The following is a 16277-nucleotide window of genomic DNA, read 5'->3' as shown; positions in this document are numbered from 1 at the left end:
AGGAGGAGGAGGAGGAGGAGGAGGAGGAGGAGACGACCACGACGACTGCAAAGAAGTATTAACTTTCCTTTATTACATTTGGACATACAGCTAAAAATCATGTCATCTCAACGATTTACAGGACAAAAATACACTCAGAATAGTTCTCAATGCCTTTTCTTCTCATTGCCTAACCTATATGCTTAGAAAATATCAACTACTGCCTTTGGAAGATCAGTTAGTTACAAAGTTTATTCATGTTTAAACAAATAATAGCTAACATACAAAAACAGAGATGACAAATGTATCTGGCAGGAGGGAGAAGTTTACTGTATTGTAACAGAAAGTCTCAGTTTAAAAAGCCAAGTTATTAAAAAGTAAGATTCTTATAAAACTAGCTTGTTAATAAATTTATACAGAACATAGCAACAATTTCTTCAGATTTGTTCCAAAGTTGCCTTTCTCTCAATGAGATTAGCCCCACTGGTTTTCTTTAGCTCCTAAATATACCAGATTCTTTCCCACTTCAAGGCCTGGACCATGCTACTCCTTTAGCCTGCATCACCGTTTCCTGCTCATTCTCTTGCTAACTCCTGCACTTCCTTTCATTCTTAAGGTATTGTTTTTTCTTTATTTTTTTAGCAATAGTTGGACACAATATCTTTATTTAATTTTTGTTTTTTTTAATGCAGTTCTGAGAATCAAACCCACCCTAGCCCCAAGGTATTGTTTTCTTAAGAAAGACTTTCCTAGTATCTACTCCTTATTATAAGTACCCATTAAACTATATTTCTCCTTTCACAGCACTTATGATAATTATATTTCCATGAAAAAAAATTTTTTTTGTCTCTATTCTCTCTTATCTTATTGTTGACAATAAGTTCAATGTGTGGTTAGCATCTACATTATTTATCACTGTGTATCTAATGCTTAGCACAGTGCCCATATAATATGTTCTCAATAAATTTTAATATAAGTATAAATTTTGTGGGCTGGGGATGTGGCTCAAACAGTAGCACGCTCGCCTGGCGTGCGTCGGGTGCTGGGTTCAATCCTCAACACCACAGAAAAATAAAATATTGTGTCCACCTAAAAAACTAAAAAATAAATATTTTTTAAAAAAATATATATAAATTTTGTGCCTATCAAGTTGGGAGGTAGGGTCTAATGAGAGATGTCTAAGTCATGAGAGCTTCACCCTCACAAACAAATTAATGCCACCATCAAAAGAATTTATGGGAACTCTTCTAACATCGAGGAACTTTGGAGGATGCAGAGGAGGATGCAGAGGATTGAGGTACAATCTTGGAAGAAGAGACTGGTCCCTCACCAGACACCTAACCTAAAATGCCTTGATACGTAGAGTTCCTAGTCTCCTGAATTGTGAAAAATAAATTTCTGCCCTGAATTACCTAGTATCAGGCATTCTGTTGTAGCAGCACAAAGGCAGATGAGATACCATATTTTATCACAATTTTCTCTTTCCAAAATAAAAGACAAATTAGGCAGTAGACAATTATCATTTATCTTAAGGAAGAGATTAATTTAAACAGTAACTTCAAGTCAATGACACTATTTATCATTAACTTAAGAAGAAGGGAAAGAGAAAAAAAAAACAAGCTTTATCTCAATAAGATAATAAAGAAAAGTAACACTTCAGTGAGATATCCATATAAAATTAAGAATCCTGTTAATGTTCTCATTTACTTTATGGACTGATGATGTACCTAAAATACAATCAGAAATGCAATTTTAACATGGCCAGCCAACTGGTATCTTGATATGTCTTGGAGAATATGCTGATTTCCTAATGAACGAGGTTGGTTCTTGGGATAGTAAAATGAAAATACAGAAAAACCAGAAAGACTCTTAATTTCCAGCCCCCCCCACCCCCGTTTCATTTGAAAGAAAGGAGAAAAGAACACAGTCACAGAGACTTAAAAAGAAAAGGGCGGGGGGACCACAGAACCACAGTATGAATCCATGCTTCAATGGCAGGTGCTAATATACCTATGTCCTAGAAAATAGGTTGTATTTGTGAAAGCAAAAGCTTTAGAAATGGGAGTAGATAAGCCAAGAGAAGGCTCCTGGGCAAAGCAAGAAGGTCTAGCAGCCGGTACAAACTTGGTTTTGCTAACTCTATCAAAACAGGATTACTATCTCTAGTTCCCCAAAACAAAATAAAAACAATACTTGCTTTTTTAGCTTTACTGTTCTTTTTGGACCAAGCTGAGGAAAGCAACAGCAAACAGGTTCAAAGTTAAAGGTTAAGGTGACTACAATTTTCAACTTCTCCTCTAAGAAACACCTGCTGACCCACTTTCCATTAAGAGACCTGATGTGGAACAGAATTTTTGTGACTTGAGCTCTAAGGATCACTCTTTTTCAAGAAACTGATTTACATTAAACTGATTTACATTCATTACATAGTAATGAAGAAAGTTTTATCATCTGTCATAGAAAAGGAGTGATTGTGGAGAAGTGGCAGTACTGTCATGGGACTGCTCTAGTCAGGGTGTAACATGGAACGGAAGTTGTTCCCTCTCAGTATCCTGTCATTTGGAGAAGACTAACATATCAACATTTAACCTAGAGGAAACAGTAACTGTGCTTGCAGTACCCAGCAGAAAATGCTGTTGACTCTTAAGGTGACCAGCAGATGCCATGCTACTAAGACGAAATGACATCAATCCCTTACAGTACCCATTAGTTCCAAAGTGATGTGGGACATTGCACAGAGATTGACCAGATTTGCCCTCCCTTAAAACCAACCGAGGAGAAAGGAGGAGGATGATAACTTGTATTAGTATAAGAATTCATGAGTCAGCTAAATAGGTTATATTTATAATCAATTATACCAGAGACAAAGAACATAAATGAAAAAAAAAAACCTATCTTTATGAAAGAGAATTGATGGAACACTTAAAAAGAAATGCCTTTGACATGTTCAAATAAATCTGATTAAGTAGTAAAACCCTAAAGGGAAAATGTGGAAAAAATACTTATGATTAGTTTTGAGAAAAAAAAAAAAAAACGTATTCAATTAGATCCTCTCCCTAAATATTCAAGGCAGGGGGAACAAAGGTTAACTTTTGCTACCTACTGTAGACAAATATCTTAGTAAGATACACACATATTCTAATGGTACAGTGTTGCCTAATTTCAGGGCTAGTGCTCTTACACTAAAAGTTGAAATACAAAGGGAAATAAGAAAGGACACTTTTTCCTCAAAAAAAATGTTTAAAAAATTGAACAGAACTTCAAAGATTCCTCAGTAAGCAATATAAAAAGAAGTAAGGCTAAGGGCTAAGAATATAATCTCTGTGTTATGAATGTTATATTGCATGGTGCTTAAGCTTCAAGGAAAAATTAGTGTGACAGGTAAAGTACCTAGTCAATAAAAATGTACCTTACTTTCATTTCATATGTGGTTTGGTAAAACTGCAAAGTCACCAAGGTTAGAAATGATATTGAAATTTCTCCAGGAATCTCACAAATGATAAATTACTTACACATATTTTTTAAAGTAAAATTTTAATATGTAGTATATACATTTACTATAAACATTCAAATGGCATGATAAGTAAATTTCCTTTCAACAACTGATCTCCAGCTATGCAGTCCTCTTCCCTTGAGGCAAAAACTACTATTACCAGCTTCTTGTGTATCTTTATGGAAGAGATGATAGATATGTGTACATATGCTCATGTAGCCTGTATTTTAAAAAGTGCTCCACACAGTCATGGTAACATTTATTTTTCACATCTTGCTTTCCCAAACATATTTTTAGTTAAATAATTAATAAATATAAGAAGTATTTATAAAACATACATGAAGTTAAAAAAGTCATGACAGGTTAAGAAAAAAAGAGCATTATTACTACTTTTATTATTCCCCATGTGACCCCTCTAAAATCTCATTTCCCCTAGTCTTATTTATTTATTTATTGGGTGCAAGGGATTGAATTCAGGGGCACTTGATCACTGAGCTACATCCCCAGTCCTATTTTGCATTTTATTTAGAGACAGGGTCTCACTGAGTTGTTTACTATTGCTTCGCTTTTGCTGAGGCTAGCTCTGAACTCCAATCCTCCTGTCTGAGCCTCCCAAGCTGATGGGATTACAGGTGTACGCCACCGTGCCCGGCTATCCTCCAGTCAATATTGATTTTAGATTATTAATTTCCTTGCTTGTAGCTTTACTATATTTTCCCCTGAACATGTTTAGTTCTATGTTTCTGACCTGCATACAAATATAATTTATTCTTCCACACTTGCTTTTCTTGGTCAACATGTTTATTTAGATTCATTAAATCATTGTGTGTGACTTGCTGTTGTTTTGATTTCTTGACTATAAAATATAATCAGATCATGCTAACTAACTTACCAAGTTAGGACCAGTGAAAGGCAGCATAAATAATATAATAGTCATCAGCTAGCTAAGTTGTGGTTAAGAGGACAGTAAGTAACATAGCAGGTTGGCTTGGGGCTTTGCCCCTTACCCCGTAACTTGAGCAAGCTACCTATCCTCTCTTTGCCTTACTTTCTTCATCTGTAAAAGGAGGATCATAAATAGTACCTACTTCACAGGTTGAGCCCACATGCTCCTCCCCACTTTGTTCAAACTGACCATATTTATGTAAACGTGGGAAAAACTCAGCAGGCTGGAGTTTTGCCCTAAACCAGGGCACTGCATTTACTTAAGTCAAATTATTCTTGCCAAAAGACAAGAACAATGACTTAATAAATTAGTTATTTATTATTATTAATATTGACATGTTGTACCTATAATGAAACCTGTTTAAGAACAGGTAATTAAACAATTATGTAAGCCTTCAAAGAGTTTGCATTCTATGTAACTATTTTCTATTCTATTTGTACGTAATTGGCATTGCAGAATGTCTCAACCTACCTAAACTGATCATTTATTTGGAGCAAGTCCCCTTGATTATAAATGCAACTGTCAGTACACATAAACCCGTAGACTCTGTATCTAGGACCTAAAAGAAACAAACTCATCTTACTCTATGGCTGGCAGAAAGAAATGGTTTAGTCTTAAATCAAGACATAATTTCCATGAATGTTGAAAAGCATAGTATATTGGTTCTATTTACTTTTTTTTTTTTTTTGACAAATCTGCAAGCCATTCTTGTGCAGAGATCTTGCTAATTTATATGTTGCTCCAATACATGTGGCCAAAGCAAGCGTTCCACTTAATTTTTAAATTAATGAATTCCAATTTTCAGAAAACATTAGACTTTCCAAGGAAACTTTCTGGAATACCCAGTATAATGGCTGAAACAAAAGAACTGCTCAATGAATATTCATTGACAATACATAGGAAGGTGAGACAAGAGTGTGTGAACAGTCTGAGAAGAGGTGCAGCCACATGACCAATGTAAAGATATATATATATATTTAAGGAAAAATAATCCCTGTATATAAGACATAGTTATATGGCAATGTGAATATATTACTGTGGCTAAAAATGCTGGATACCATCTGAATTTACTAGGAAAGAAACCCAGAAAACTTAAATTCATACTATTTATAACTTTTATTTGTCCTCATAAAGAATGTGCATTTGGGGGGCTGGGGATATTGCTCAGCTAGCAGAATGCTTGCCTCACATGCTCAAGGCCCTGGGTTCAATCCCCAGCACCAGCAAAAAAAAAAAAAGGTGCATTTCTAAGTGTCATACTAGCAATCTAAAGGTCTAAGGGGTTTAGAAGAACTGATCACAGAAACAGAGGAAAAACTTTCCTTTTATTAATTCCCAACAATGCATTTCTTTAATTATTGATCTATACTGGGAAATAAATTGTTTCCAATTAGAAATTATTAATTAATCAATGGTCCTATTGTTATTTTATTTTGTACATGAAACATAATTGGTTAGACTGCATTGTACTCTGCATATGATATAAAAAGGAGTTTTGAGGTGTTGAATAAGAGAGATAAAGGTTTGACTTCTTGCTGTCCAGCTTCTTTACTATATATGACTTACATGGGATCTAGGGATGTGAGTCTCAGTTTCCTTATTTGTAAATGGAGAGACTCTAATTTCTATTTCAGAGAGTTATTGACAGCATTAATAAAACTATAGAACAAGCTGCACAGAACCCATGTGCTCCTCCCCACTTTGTTCAAACTGACTATATTTATGTAAACGTGAGAAAAACTCAGCAGACTGGAGTTTTGCCCTAAACCAGGGCACTGCATTTACTTGGTGATAACTTCTCTTGCCCAAGTGAAATAAATACCCTCAATGGCTGGCTGTAGAAACATCAATCTGTAAAATGATGGCAAGCATCATGAATTGTGATCAAATTCATAGAAACTTAGAGAGGATGGAGAATGAATGTAAATGTATTCAAGCAAATCACAGGAAGTACTTTTTGGATGAAAGGTAAGTTTTAAATGCTTTATACTCTGTAAATATGTGAAATCATTCTATGAAGTGGCACAGGCTAAAAGCATCATGAAATATTTAAGTAACTCTACATTTGATGAAATAAGAGAACCATCAAGAGAAGATGTTATGTTTTCTGGACTACTCCTCACTTTAAAAGTGTCAGATCAGTACTGACTGGGTCCACTGATAACTCATGCAACCTACTTAAATTTAAGGCCCTACTCCTGCTCAGTGCAGGTTTCCGTTCCTTCTTTGTGACCCAATGCATCCTTCACAGCAGCAGTTTCAAACCTTTTTTTTTTTTAATATTTATTTTTTAGTTTTCGGTGGACACAATATCTTTATTTTATTTTTATGTGGTGCTGAGGATTGAACCCAGCGCCCCGCGCATGCCAGGTGAGTGCGCTACCGCTTGAGCCACATCCCCAGCCCCAAGTTTCAAACCTTTAACCACACTTAAAATTTTCTCATGCCTACCCACAGTAGATAACTTTTCTTCTCACTTAGAAGTAAAAAAACAAGGTCATGCAAATGAAGCAACTTTAATTGTCCTCTTCTGCACTCCAAAACCCCTCTGAATCTGTTTCTCATCTCAAAAAACTTCCCTAGTACCATTTCTTCTTGTTTTTGTTTTTTAAGATGATGATCTTCCTCTCGAAGTTTAACCCTTTACACTTTTTTTTTTCTTTAAAAATCATTTCCAATTATTTCCCAGCCCAATCTTAATCAAAGTAAGGTCTTGGTACTTAACTACATCAGAATCTACTAGGTGCGAATTGGGGTAAGTGGAAGTATAATTTGTTTTAAAAATGAGAATTTCTGACCTCAGACCTGCTGAATAAGATTCTCTATAAGTGATGCCAGCAATCTGCATTTTAAATAAAATCTCCATGTTATTCTTTTTTTTTTGTTGGGGGGAGGTACCCGGAATTGAACTCAGGGGCACTCAACTACTGAGCCACACCCCCAGCCCCATTGTGTATTTTACTTAGAAACAGGGTTTCACTGAGTTGCTTACTATTGCTGAGGCTGGCTTTGAACTCAGGATCCTCCTGAGCTACTGGGATTACAAGTGTGCATCCCATGCCCAGCGTCCACGTTTTTTTCTTTTTTAATTTTTTTGTAGTTGTAGATGGACAGCATGCCTTTATTTTGTTTGTTTATTTTTATATGGTGCTGAGGATCAAACCCAGTGCCTCACATGTGCTAGGCAAGTACTCCCCCTCTGAGCTACAGCTCCAGTCCCCCATGTTATTCTTAATCAATCAGAAATTTGACCATTGTCTTAGACTACAGGATGATGCTTCTCTCTCAAAATATGCTTACATATTTATAAAATCAAAACAAAACGAAACAAAAAATACTTCCCTTAAATGACTCTCCCTCAGATTTCCCCAGTGTCTTTCTTCTCTAGCTCTCACTCATCCTCACGCTGTACTATGACTTTCACTTCATTGCTCTATTTAAATTGTTCTTCTCAACATCATGTCCTCTCAATTGATAACTTTGAAGATCTTCTCTAGTCATTTTCTTCAGCTGTCTGAAGCATATAATGTTGATAACTCTCTTTTCCTTCCTGACTCTAACTCTTGTCTATGCCTTCTTGAGACCATATTCCTATTTCTCTCCTATGTGGAAGGTTGTCTCTTCTATTTCGTGGTACTTTCCCCACTTAAATGCTGTAAATCCCAAGGCCCTCATTCTTTCCAAACTTTTAGCCTTACCCTCCGTCAATGTCCCATGCTATTGTTATTTTACATATAAAATGCATCTAAGATGTAAGCTTCTGATTTCCTTAGTTTTCATTTATCCAAATATTTACTGCCCATGTCTATATTCTAGGCACAAATCTTAGACATAAAAAGTTTTAAGAGGAGGGCTGGGGTTGTGGCTCAGTGGTACAGTGCTTGCCTAACATGTGTGAGGCACTGGGTTCGAGCCTCAGCACCACATAAAAATAAAAGTATTGTGTACAACTACAACTAAAAAAATATTTTTAAAAAGTTGTAAGAGGAAAGGAAGGCAGACATTTTAATAATGAGAATGAGACTTTTAGTATTTAATTGGAAATCCTGGAATCTTTCTTGCTGCCTTTTATCATCTCCTCTAATAGTGAAAAATCAGTCTTCCTTTGTAACCTTTCTTATTTATTCTTTCCTTCCAACAATTTCCACTGTTTTCAATCTTGTCCATCTTTTTATGCCCTCATTTTAAAATTATTCTAATAAGTTTTTAATTAATCTCTCTCCTTCCTTATTAGATTCCATTCATTCAATATATACATGTATATAATGAATGCCTTCTATGTGCTAGGTACCATTCTGGGTGCTATGATAATGTCCTAAGACTGACAAAGCAAATGGTTAAACAAATTCTGGTACATTTATGCCACAGTGGTAGAGTGCTTGCCTAGCATGTGTGAGGCACTGGGTTTGATCCTCAGCACCACATAAAAATAAATAAATTAAATTACAGAATATAAGTAAAAAGAAGGAACAAATTAGTGACTACACAACCTGGATAGCTTACAAAAATATTACCATTATGGCTATATAAGTGAATTTGCTCAAAGCTTACCTGAAAAAACAAACAAACAAACAAAAAACAAAAGAAACCCAAACAAAACAATAATTAAAAAACCCAAAACAATTCACAGCTAACATACTTGAGAAAGACTGAGTGCTTTCCCTTTGAGATTTGTAATAAGACTTCCTCTTCTTCCTTTTTTTTTTTTTTTTTTGTGGTGCTGTGGTTGAACCCAGGACCTTGTGCATGCAAGGCAAGCACTCTACCAATGAGCTATATCCCTAGCCCTACACTTGTGACTTCTATTCAATGTTGTACTTGAGGTTCCTGCCAAAGCAATCAAGCAAGAAAAATAAATCTTCTAAAATACTATCAGAATAAATGAATTTAGAAAGGTTGCAGAATACAAGATCAATATGCAAAAATAAATTGTATTCCTATAATATTAGCAATGATTAATCCAAAACTCAAAGTATTGAATTTAAAACCTCAACCCTCCCAATAAACCTATAACTAACAAAACCTTCCCAAAGGAGCCAGGTACAGGGGTGCCTGCCTGTAGTCTCAGCAACTTGGGAGGCTGACACAGGAAGACTATAGTATGAGGCCAGACTCAGCACCTTAGAGAGACCTTGCCTCAAAAAATAAAAATATAGCTGGGCATGGTGGTGCACACCTATAATCCCTGTAGCTCGGGAGACTGAGATAGGAAGATCACGGGTTTAAAGCCAGTCTCAACAATAGCAAGGTCTAAGCAACTCATGAGACCCTGTCTCTAAATAAAATACAAAATAGGGCTGGGGATGTGGCTCAGTGGTTGAGTGTCCCTGAGTTCAAGCCCCCGTAACCCCCCATCAAAATATAAATAAATAAAGGTGGGGGATGTAGCACAGTGGTAAATTGTCCCAGACTTCAATCCCCAGTACTAGGGTTAGGAGAGCCCCCCAAATTCTATAGGAATAAATTTCAAAAAGTAAGTAGGTGGCCTGGGGTTGTAGCTCAGTGGTAGAGTGCTTGCCTAGATGTGTGAGGCACTGGGTTTGATCCTTAGCACCACATAAAAATAAATAAATTAAATAAAATAAAAGCATCGGTCCATCTACAACTAAGAAATTTTTTTTTTAAAAAGTAGGAACATCTGATTTCCACTCAGGCAAGCAAGGAGCCTAGAAATTTCACTCTCATCCATAAAACAAGAAAAATACTAAACAAATTAAGTATCCACAACTCTCCTTAGATCCATCAGAGAATTGAAGTCACAGACAAAATGCTGCCTGCAGAACTGGAGAGACAAAAGGCAAATACAATCATTGCTTAATGAACCACAAACTTCCAAACCTCTATGGGAACCTTTACTAGGTTAGAAAAACATAAAAATGTTAACAGGTGAATTCCTACAGGCTCTGTGTGGTCAAGTTTGATAGTTAAAAATTCCAAGGAGGCCACAGGGACCAGATACAGTGGCACACATCTGTTATTCCAGTTATTCAGGATGCTGAGGCAGGAGGACGGCAAATTTGAGGCCAGCTAGGCAACTTAATGAGATCTTATCTCAAAATGAAAAATAAAAAAAGGGCACTTGCATGTGTGTGCACATGCATGCACACACACAAATCCAAGGAGGTTTAATTTGGCAGCTGGGGGTGGGGGATATACCTTTTCAGATTTTTCTCAAGGAACCTACCAGGTTCTCACAGTGAAAATAAAAAAAATCCCTACATGCTTCCAGTTGATGAAATAAGCTCAGAGCATCTGTTCTTCTAAAAAAGGCATGGCTAAAAAGAAACCATTTCAGTAAAGCCCAGCTGAATACCTAATACCACCTGTCTCTAGCCTTTCTAACTCACTTAAGAGGAGAAGAAGGCCAAGAAACACTTATGAAGGTCATAAGTCAGGGCCCAGGCTGACTGGACCTAATCACAGAACACTTCCTCTGCTTGTACACTTTACCATAACATCAATACAGCTCCTATATAACAGAGGAATACAGTTACAAAACCTGGAGTTCTCAGGCTTTATTTAAGAAGTCTCTAAATCCCAAAGAGATCAAGGGAGATAAAATCTACACATAAATATATCATATTCAGACTGCAGGTAATGAAAAACAAGAAGGAAATCTTGAATGAAGCCAGACGGGGAAAACACCTTAATCTATAGAGGACAAATGTAAGAATTATACCAGGGGCTGGGGCTGGGGCTGGGGCTGGGGCTGGAGCTGGGGCTGAGCATTAGAGTGCTTGCCTCACACATATGAGGCACTGGGTTCGATCCTCAGCACCACATACAAATAAACAAAATAAAGGTATTGTGTCCATTTACAACTAAACAAAATATTAAAAAAAGAATTATATCAGACTTATCAGAAACCACACAAGCAACAAGATAGCGGAATGAAATATAGTAAAGGGCTAAAATAAAAAAGAGAATTCTGTATCCAATAAAATTATCCTTCAAAAGTGAAACAGAAACATTTTCTCAAACAAACAACTATTGAGAGTAATTTTCATCAGAAGACTAGCCTTGCTAGAAACGTTAACAGAAATTCTTTGGAAAGAAGAAAAATGATACAAGTCAGAAACTGAAATCTATATAAAGAAAAAGCATTAGTAAAGGAATAAATAAAGGTAAACATCTTATTTTTTTTAATCCTTAATTATCTATCAGATAACAGTTTATTCAAAATAATAGCAAAAATGTATTCAGTGATTGCAGCTTATGGATAAGCAAAACAATTGACAGCAATGTTATAGGAAACAGGAGGGAGAAATTGGCGATACTGTTATAAGGTGGTTGCATTGCACTACTGGTGAAGAGAAAATGTCATCTGAAAGAGAACTTAGGGAGCTGGGGATACAGCTCAGTTGGTAGAGTGCTTGCCTCACATGCACAAAGCCCTAGGTTCAATCCCCAGCACCATTAAAAAAAAAAAAAGAGAGAGAACTTAGGGGCTGGGGATGTGGCTCAAGTGGTAGCACGCTCACCTGGCATGCGTGGGGTGCTGGGTTCGATCCTCAGCACCACATACAAATAAAATAAAGATGTTGTGTCCACCGAAAACTAAAAAATAAATATTAAAAAATCTTCTCTGTCTCTAAAAAAAAAAGAGAGAATTTAGGCTGGATGTGTTATCCTGGTAACTTGGGAGGCTGAGGCAGGAGGACTACAAGTTCAAACCCAGCCTCAGCAACTTAGACACTGTCCCTAAACTAAAAGGGGTGAAAAGGGGTGGGGGGGGCACAGGGGGCGCAAGGGGCGGATGCTGGGAATGTGATTCGGTTGTTAACTGTCCCTGGGTTCAATCCGTAGCACCATACACATAAAAATAAGAAAGTCTTTGTGATATTGGATTAAACAAATATTTCTTAGATAAGACACCAAAATCAAAAGTAACACAAGAAGTGATACACTAGATTTAATCAAAATCAAAATCTTTGTGCAACAAAGGAAACAATCAAGAAAGTGAAAAGAAAAATACACAGAATGGGGGAAAATATTTGTGAATCAATGTCCAACAACAACATGTAACAGAATTATAAACAACTTTTACAATTGTAATATACACAAATAATCCAGTTTTAAAACGTGTAGGAGATCTGAACAGACATCTTTTCAAAGATACAGAAATGGCCAATAAGCATATAAAAATGTTCAATATCATTAGAGATCAGAGAAATGTCCTCAAAAAAAAACTACTACATACCAGTATAATACCTATAACAACTGTTGGTGAGGATGTGAAGAAACTGGAATTCTCTTACACTGCTGGTGGGCAAGTAAAATGGTACAACCACTTTGGAACAGATTGTCAGTTCCTCAGAAAGCTAAAAGAAGCTTGGTGTGCACATCAATGTCTATAGCAGCACAGTTCACAATAGCTAAACTGTGGAACCAACCTAGATGCCCGTCAGTAGAAGAAACTGTGGTATATATACACACAATGGAATATTACTCAGCATTAAAAGAGAATAAAATCACAGCATTTTTAGATAAATGGAGAGATTTGGAGAATATTATGCTAAGTGAAATAAGCCAATCCCAAAAAACCAAATGCCAAATATTTTCTCTGATATGTGGATGCTGGTCCATAATGGGGATGGGGGTAGGAGTGGACGGACCATGGAAGGAATGGAGGAACTTTAGATAGGGTAAAGGGGAGGGAGGGGAAAGGAGGGGGTAGGAAAGATGGTGGAATGAGATGGACATCAATACCCTAAGTACATGTACGGAGACACAAATGGTATAACTCTACTTTGTGTACAACCAGAGACATGAAAAATTGTGCTCTATATGTACTATGAATTGAAATGCCTTCTGCTGTCATATATAACAAATTAAAATAAATAAATAAATTTAAAAAAAAAAGAAGCTGGTGTGGTGGTGCACACTGTAATCCAGCAGCTTGGGAGGCTAAGGCAGGAGGATTTCAGGTTCAAAGCCAGCCTCACAATTCAGTGAGGCTATAGGCAACCTAGTGAGATCCTGTCTCAAAATAAAAAATGAAAGGGCCTGAGGATGTGGCTCAGTGGTTAATTAAGCACTCTTGGGCTCAATCCTTGGTACCAAAAAAAGTAAGTTAAAAGAATCATATGACTCAGCAATTTCTCTGCTAGGTGTATATGCAAGAGAAATGAAAACAAGTAAACACAAAGAAGCGTGTGGATATGAATGTTCATAGCAGCACAACAGCCACATAAGGTAGAAAAAACCCAAATGTACATTGACTATGAGTAAATAAAATGTGGCATAGTCATACAATGGTAACAAAAACTGAATGAATTAATAGATTTTATTATAATATTGGATGAACCTTGAAAATATTATGCTAAGTTAAAGAAGCTAGTCACAAAAGTCTACATATTATCATTTCATTTATACAAGTATTCAGAATAGGTAAATTACACAGAATCAGAAAATTGCTTAGGGCTGGGATAAGTAGGGGTTGATATTTGAAGGGGACAGGGTTTCCTTTTGAAGTGATGAAACATTCTAAAATTGACCAAATCTAAATTATCAATAGTTTACAACTCTGTGAATACACTAAAAAATGATGAGTTGTATATTTTAAAGGAGTAAGCTAAATGGCATGTTAATTCTATCTCAAAAGTTTCTTTTCTTTTTCTATTTATTTATTTGGGTACTTGGGTACCCAGAGGTGCTTTACCACTGAGCTCTCTCTATACATACATACATACATACACACACACACACACACACATGTTTATATATATAAAGGGGGGCTGGGATTGTGGCTCAGCAGTAGAGCGCTTGCCTAGCACAGGCTAGCACGGGCGGGACCTGGGTTCGATCCTCAGCACCACAAAAAAATAAAGGCATTGTGTTGTGTCCATCTACACCTAAAAAGGGGGAATACTCTCACAAAGTTGCTTAAGGCCTCACTAAGTTACTGACCTTGAATTTGCGATCCTCCTGTCTCAGCCTCCTAAGTCACTGCAATTACGGGTGCATGCCATGTACCCAGCACTCTTTTCTTTCGAAAAAGAAGATGAAAAAACAAGCTCTTCATTATCTAGTTTCTGTTTACCCATCCAATGTCACTTCTTCCTTCAATCTACTGTTATTACATCTAGCTTCCAGGACACCCACATAAAATTTTCTTTTTTAACCTCAAAAGCTTTAAATTTGCTTTTCCTTCTACCTGAAACACTCTTATGCTGATTCCTTCTTTGACCAATTCCTGTATGTTCTTTAGATCTTGGTTTAGGCATCATTCTTCCATGTAGCCATTTCTAACCGATGCCTGAGTCAGAGAGGCATGTTTCATGTGCTCCTATGGCAATGGCACTTACTACTCTTAGTGCTGTTCTCATGAATTCCAATTGTTTGTCTGCATCTCTCACTAAAATTGGGTCTTCTTTATTGCATCTTGGCCTAAAGAGGGTAAAATATGAATATTTTTTTAAAGATTGGGATAAACTAACCACAAGTCAGAATCATTTTTGTGATCATCTGTCAATTCAATTCAAAAGATTACTTTTAAAAAGTCCCCTCACAATAAAAGTCACAAAATACTAAAAATATTTAATTGTAAAGAGAAAAGTACTGGAGCATAATTTTCCTAAAAATATGTAAGAAGTACTTAATGTTCAGATGCTCTAGGCAAGTTTTCAAATGGAAAAGTAATGATGTCTTATTTGGTTAAGCTTTGTTCAGACATACACACATTTTAACTTGACTGTTTGGAAAATACAGTTTTGATTTTCAAACACTCTGTATTTGAATCTTCTCCCGCAGTGATGTGTGACAGGTTCTGAATCCCAGGGAATATCTATCTATAAGAAAGTCTACAAAATCAGACCCAAGAGAACAGAAGGCTCAATGCACTCTTATCAATTCTGAATCAGGGTGAATGTTAGTACAGATTCCATCTACAGTCTAACATGGTGATGCCCTTTGTATAGATTTTCTTCAAATTTAAGAATGAACTTCATAAGCCACAGGAAATTTTCAGAATTTGGGGGTGGGGTGGAAAGGTGTGAGTTTATGGCAGGAAGGATCTAAGAAAACAGTCTTTTTAGACTACCATTAATTTTATGTGAAACTGATTAGTTATATGATAATTTAGAAATGTCTACCAGAAGTCCTAATAACTGCTTGAAAACCTCTAAGAATAAAACAGAATATTTACGTAATGTTCCACCACAACTGACTGCTACACCATGTTTTGGAGACAAAATTAATGGAGAAGTAAAAGCTTTAAAACAGGAAAGTTCTGAAGAAAGAGAATTTTCCCAAACTGTAATAATGTACAGGACATTAAGGTAAGCTAGATTTTTATCCCTAGATACATGACAAGGACAGAAGACTCTAACTGACATGGCAAGTCAATTAAGAAGTAACTACAGGCAACCCTGTTTCATTTTATGAATCATACATGTATCTAACAGCTCAGAGAAAGAAGGCTTTCAAAATTGGAGGTTTTAAAAATGTTAAGAATGTATACTAAACAATTTGCCTTTTATGACTTTTTAGAACACCATAGAAAGGGTAACAGAACCAGTGCTCTGATGATATGCACTCATTCAAGTATAGGGAAGAAGACAAGCTAAGTGGAGTGGAAGTGTACGAAAACTCGAAGGGTGTGATTTACATCACTTTTGGAAAAGTAAAGTTTGAGACAAAAATTAAAGGAAACAAGATTGAGTAGATTATGTGTAATGTTTCCAAAAAGAGGCTTAGTAAAAGGTCAGTTAAAAAGGAAGCAGTTGTTTTAGAAATGACTTTAAAACATCCTTCAGATATTTAGAATATTTAATTATATGCTTATGGTATTAAAATCCTCTCTAAATTCCAGAGTCCAGCAGCCTATCCATGATACAGCTGAAATGAGTATGAAAACAA

The 16277-nt window shown here is 36.2% G+C and overlaps 1 protein-coding gene across 1 annotated transcript in view; it reads right to left on the bottom strand.

The window, feature by feature from the left end:
- The window catches only part of Mosmo (modulator of smoothened), a 43723-nt gene extending 27880 nt beyond the window's left edge, over positions 1–15843 (bottom strand). Inside the window, exon 1 of the mRNA XM_048789638.1 lies at positions 14575–15843. Coding sequence (XP_048645595.1) covers positions 14575–14647 — 73 coding nt within the window. The 5' untranslated portion in view covers positions 14648–15843. The remainder of the gene's footprint in view (positions 1–14574) is intronic.
- Between the last annotated feature and the right edge of the window lie 434 nt (positions 15844–16277).

The sequence above is a fragment of the Marmota marmota genome, unplaced genomic scaffold (genome assembly GCF_001458135.2).
Source record: "Marmota marmota marmota unplaced genomic scaffold, marMar, whole genome shotgun sequence".
NCBI classification, from domain to species: Eukaryota; Metazoa; Chordata; class Mammalia; order Rodentia; family Sciuridae; genus Marmota; species Marmota marmota.
Note: the sequence above shows the minus strand (reverse complement) of the source record. Positions and strands in the feature narration are given on the sequence as shown.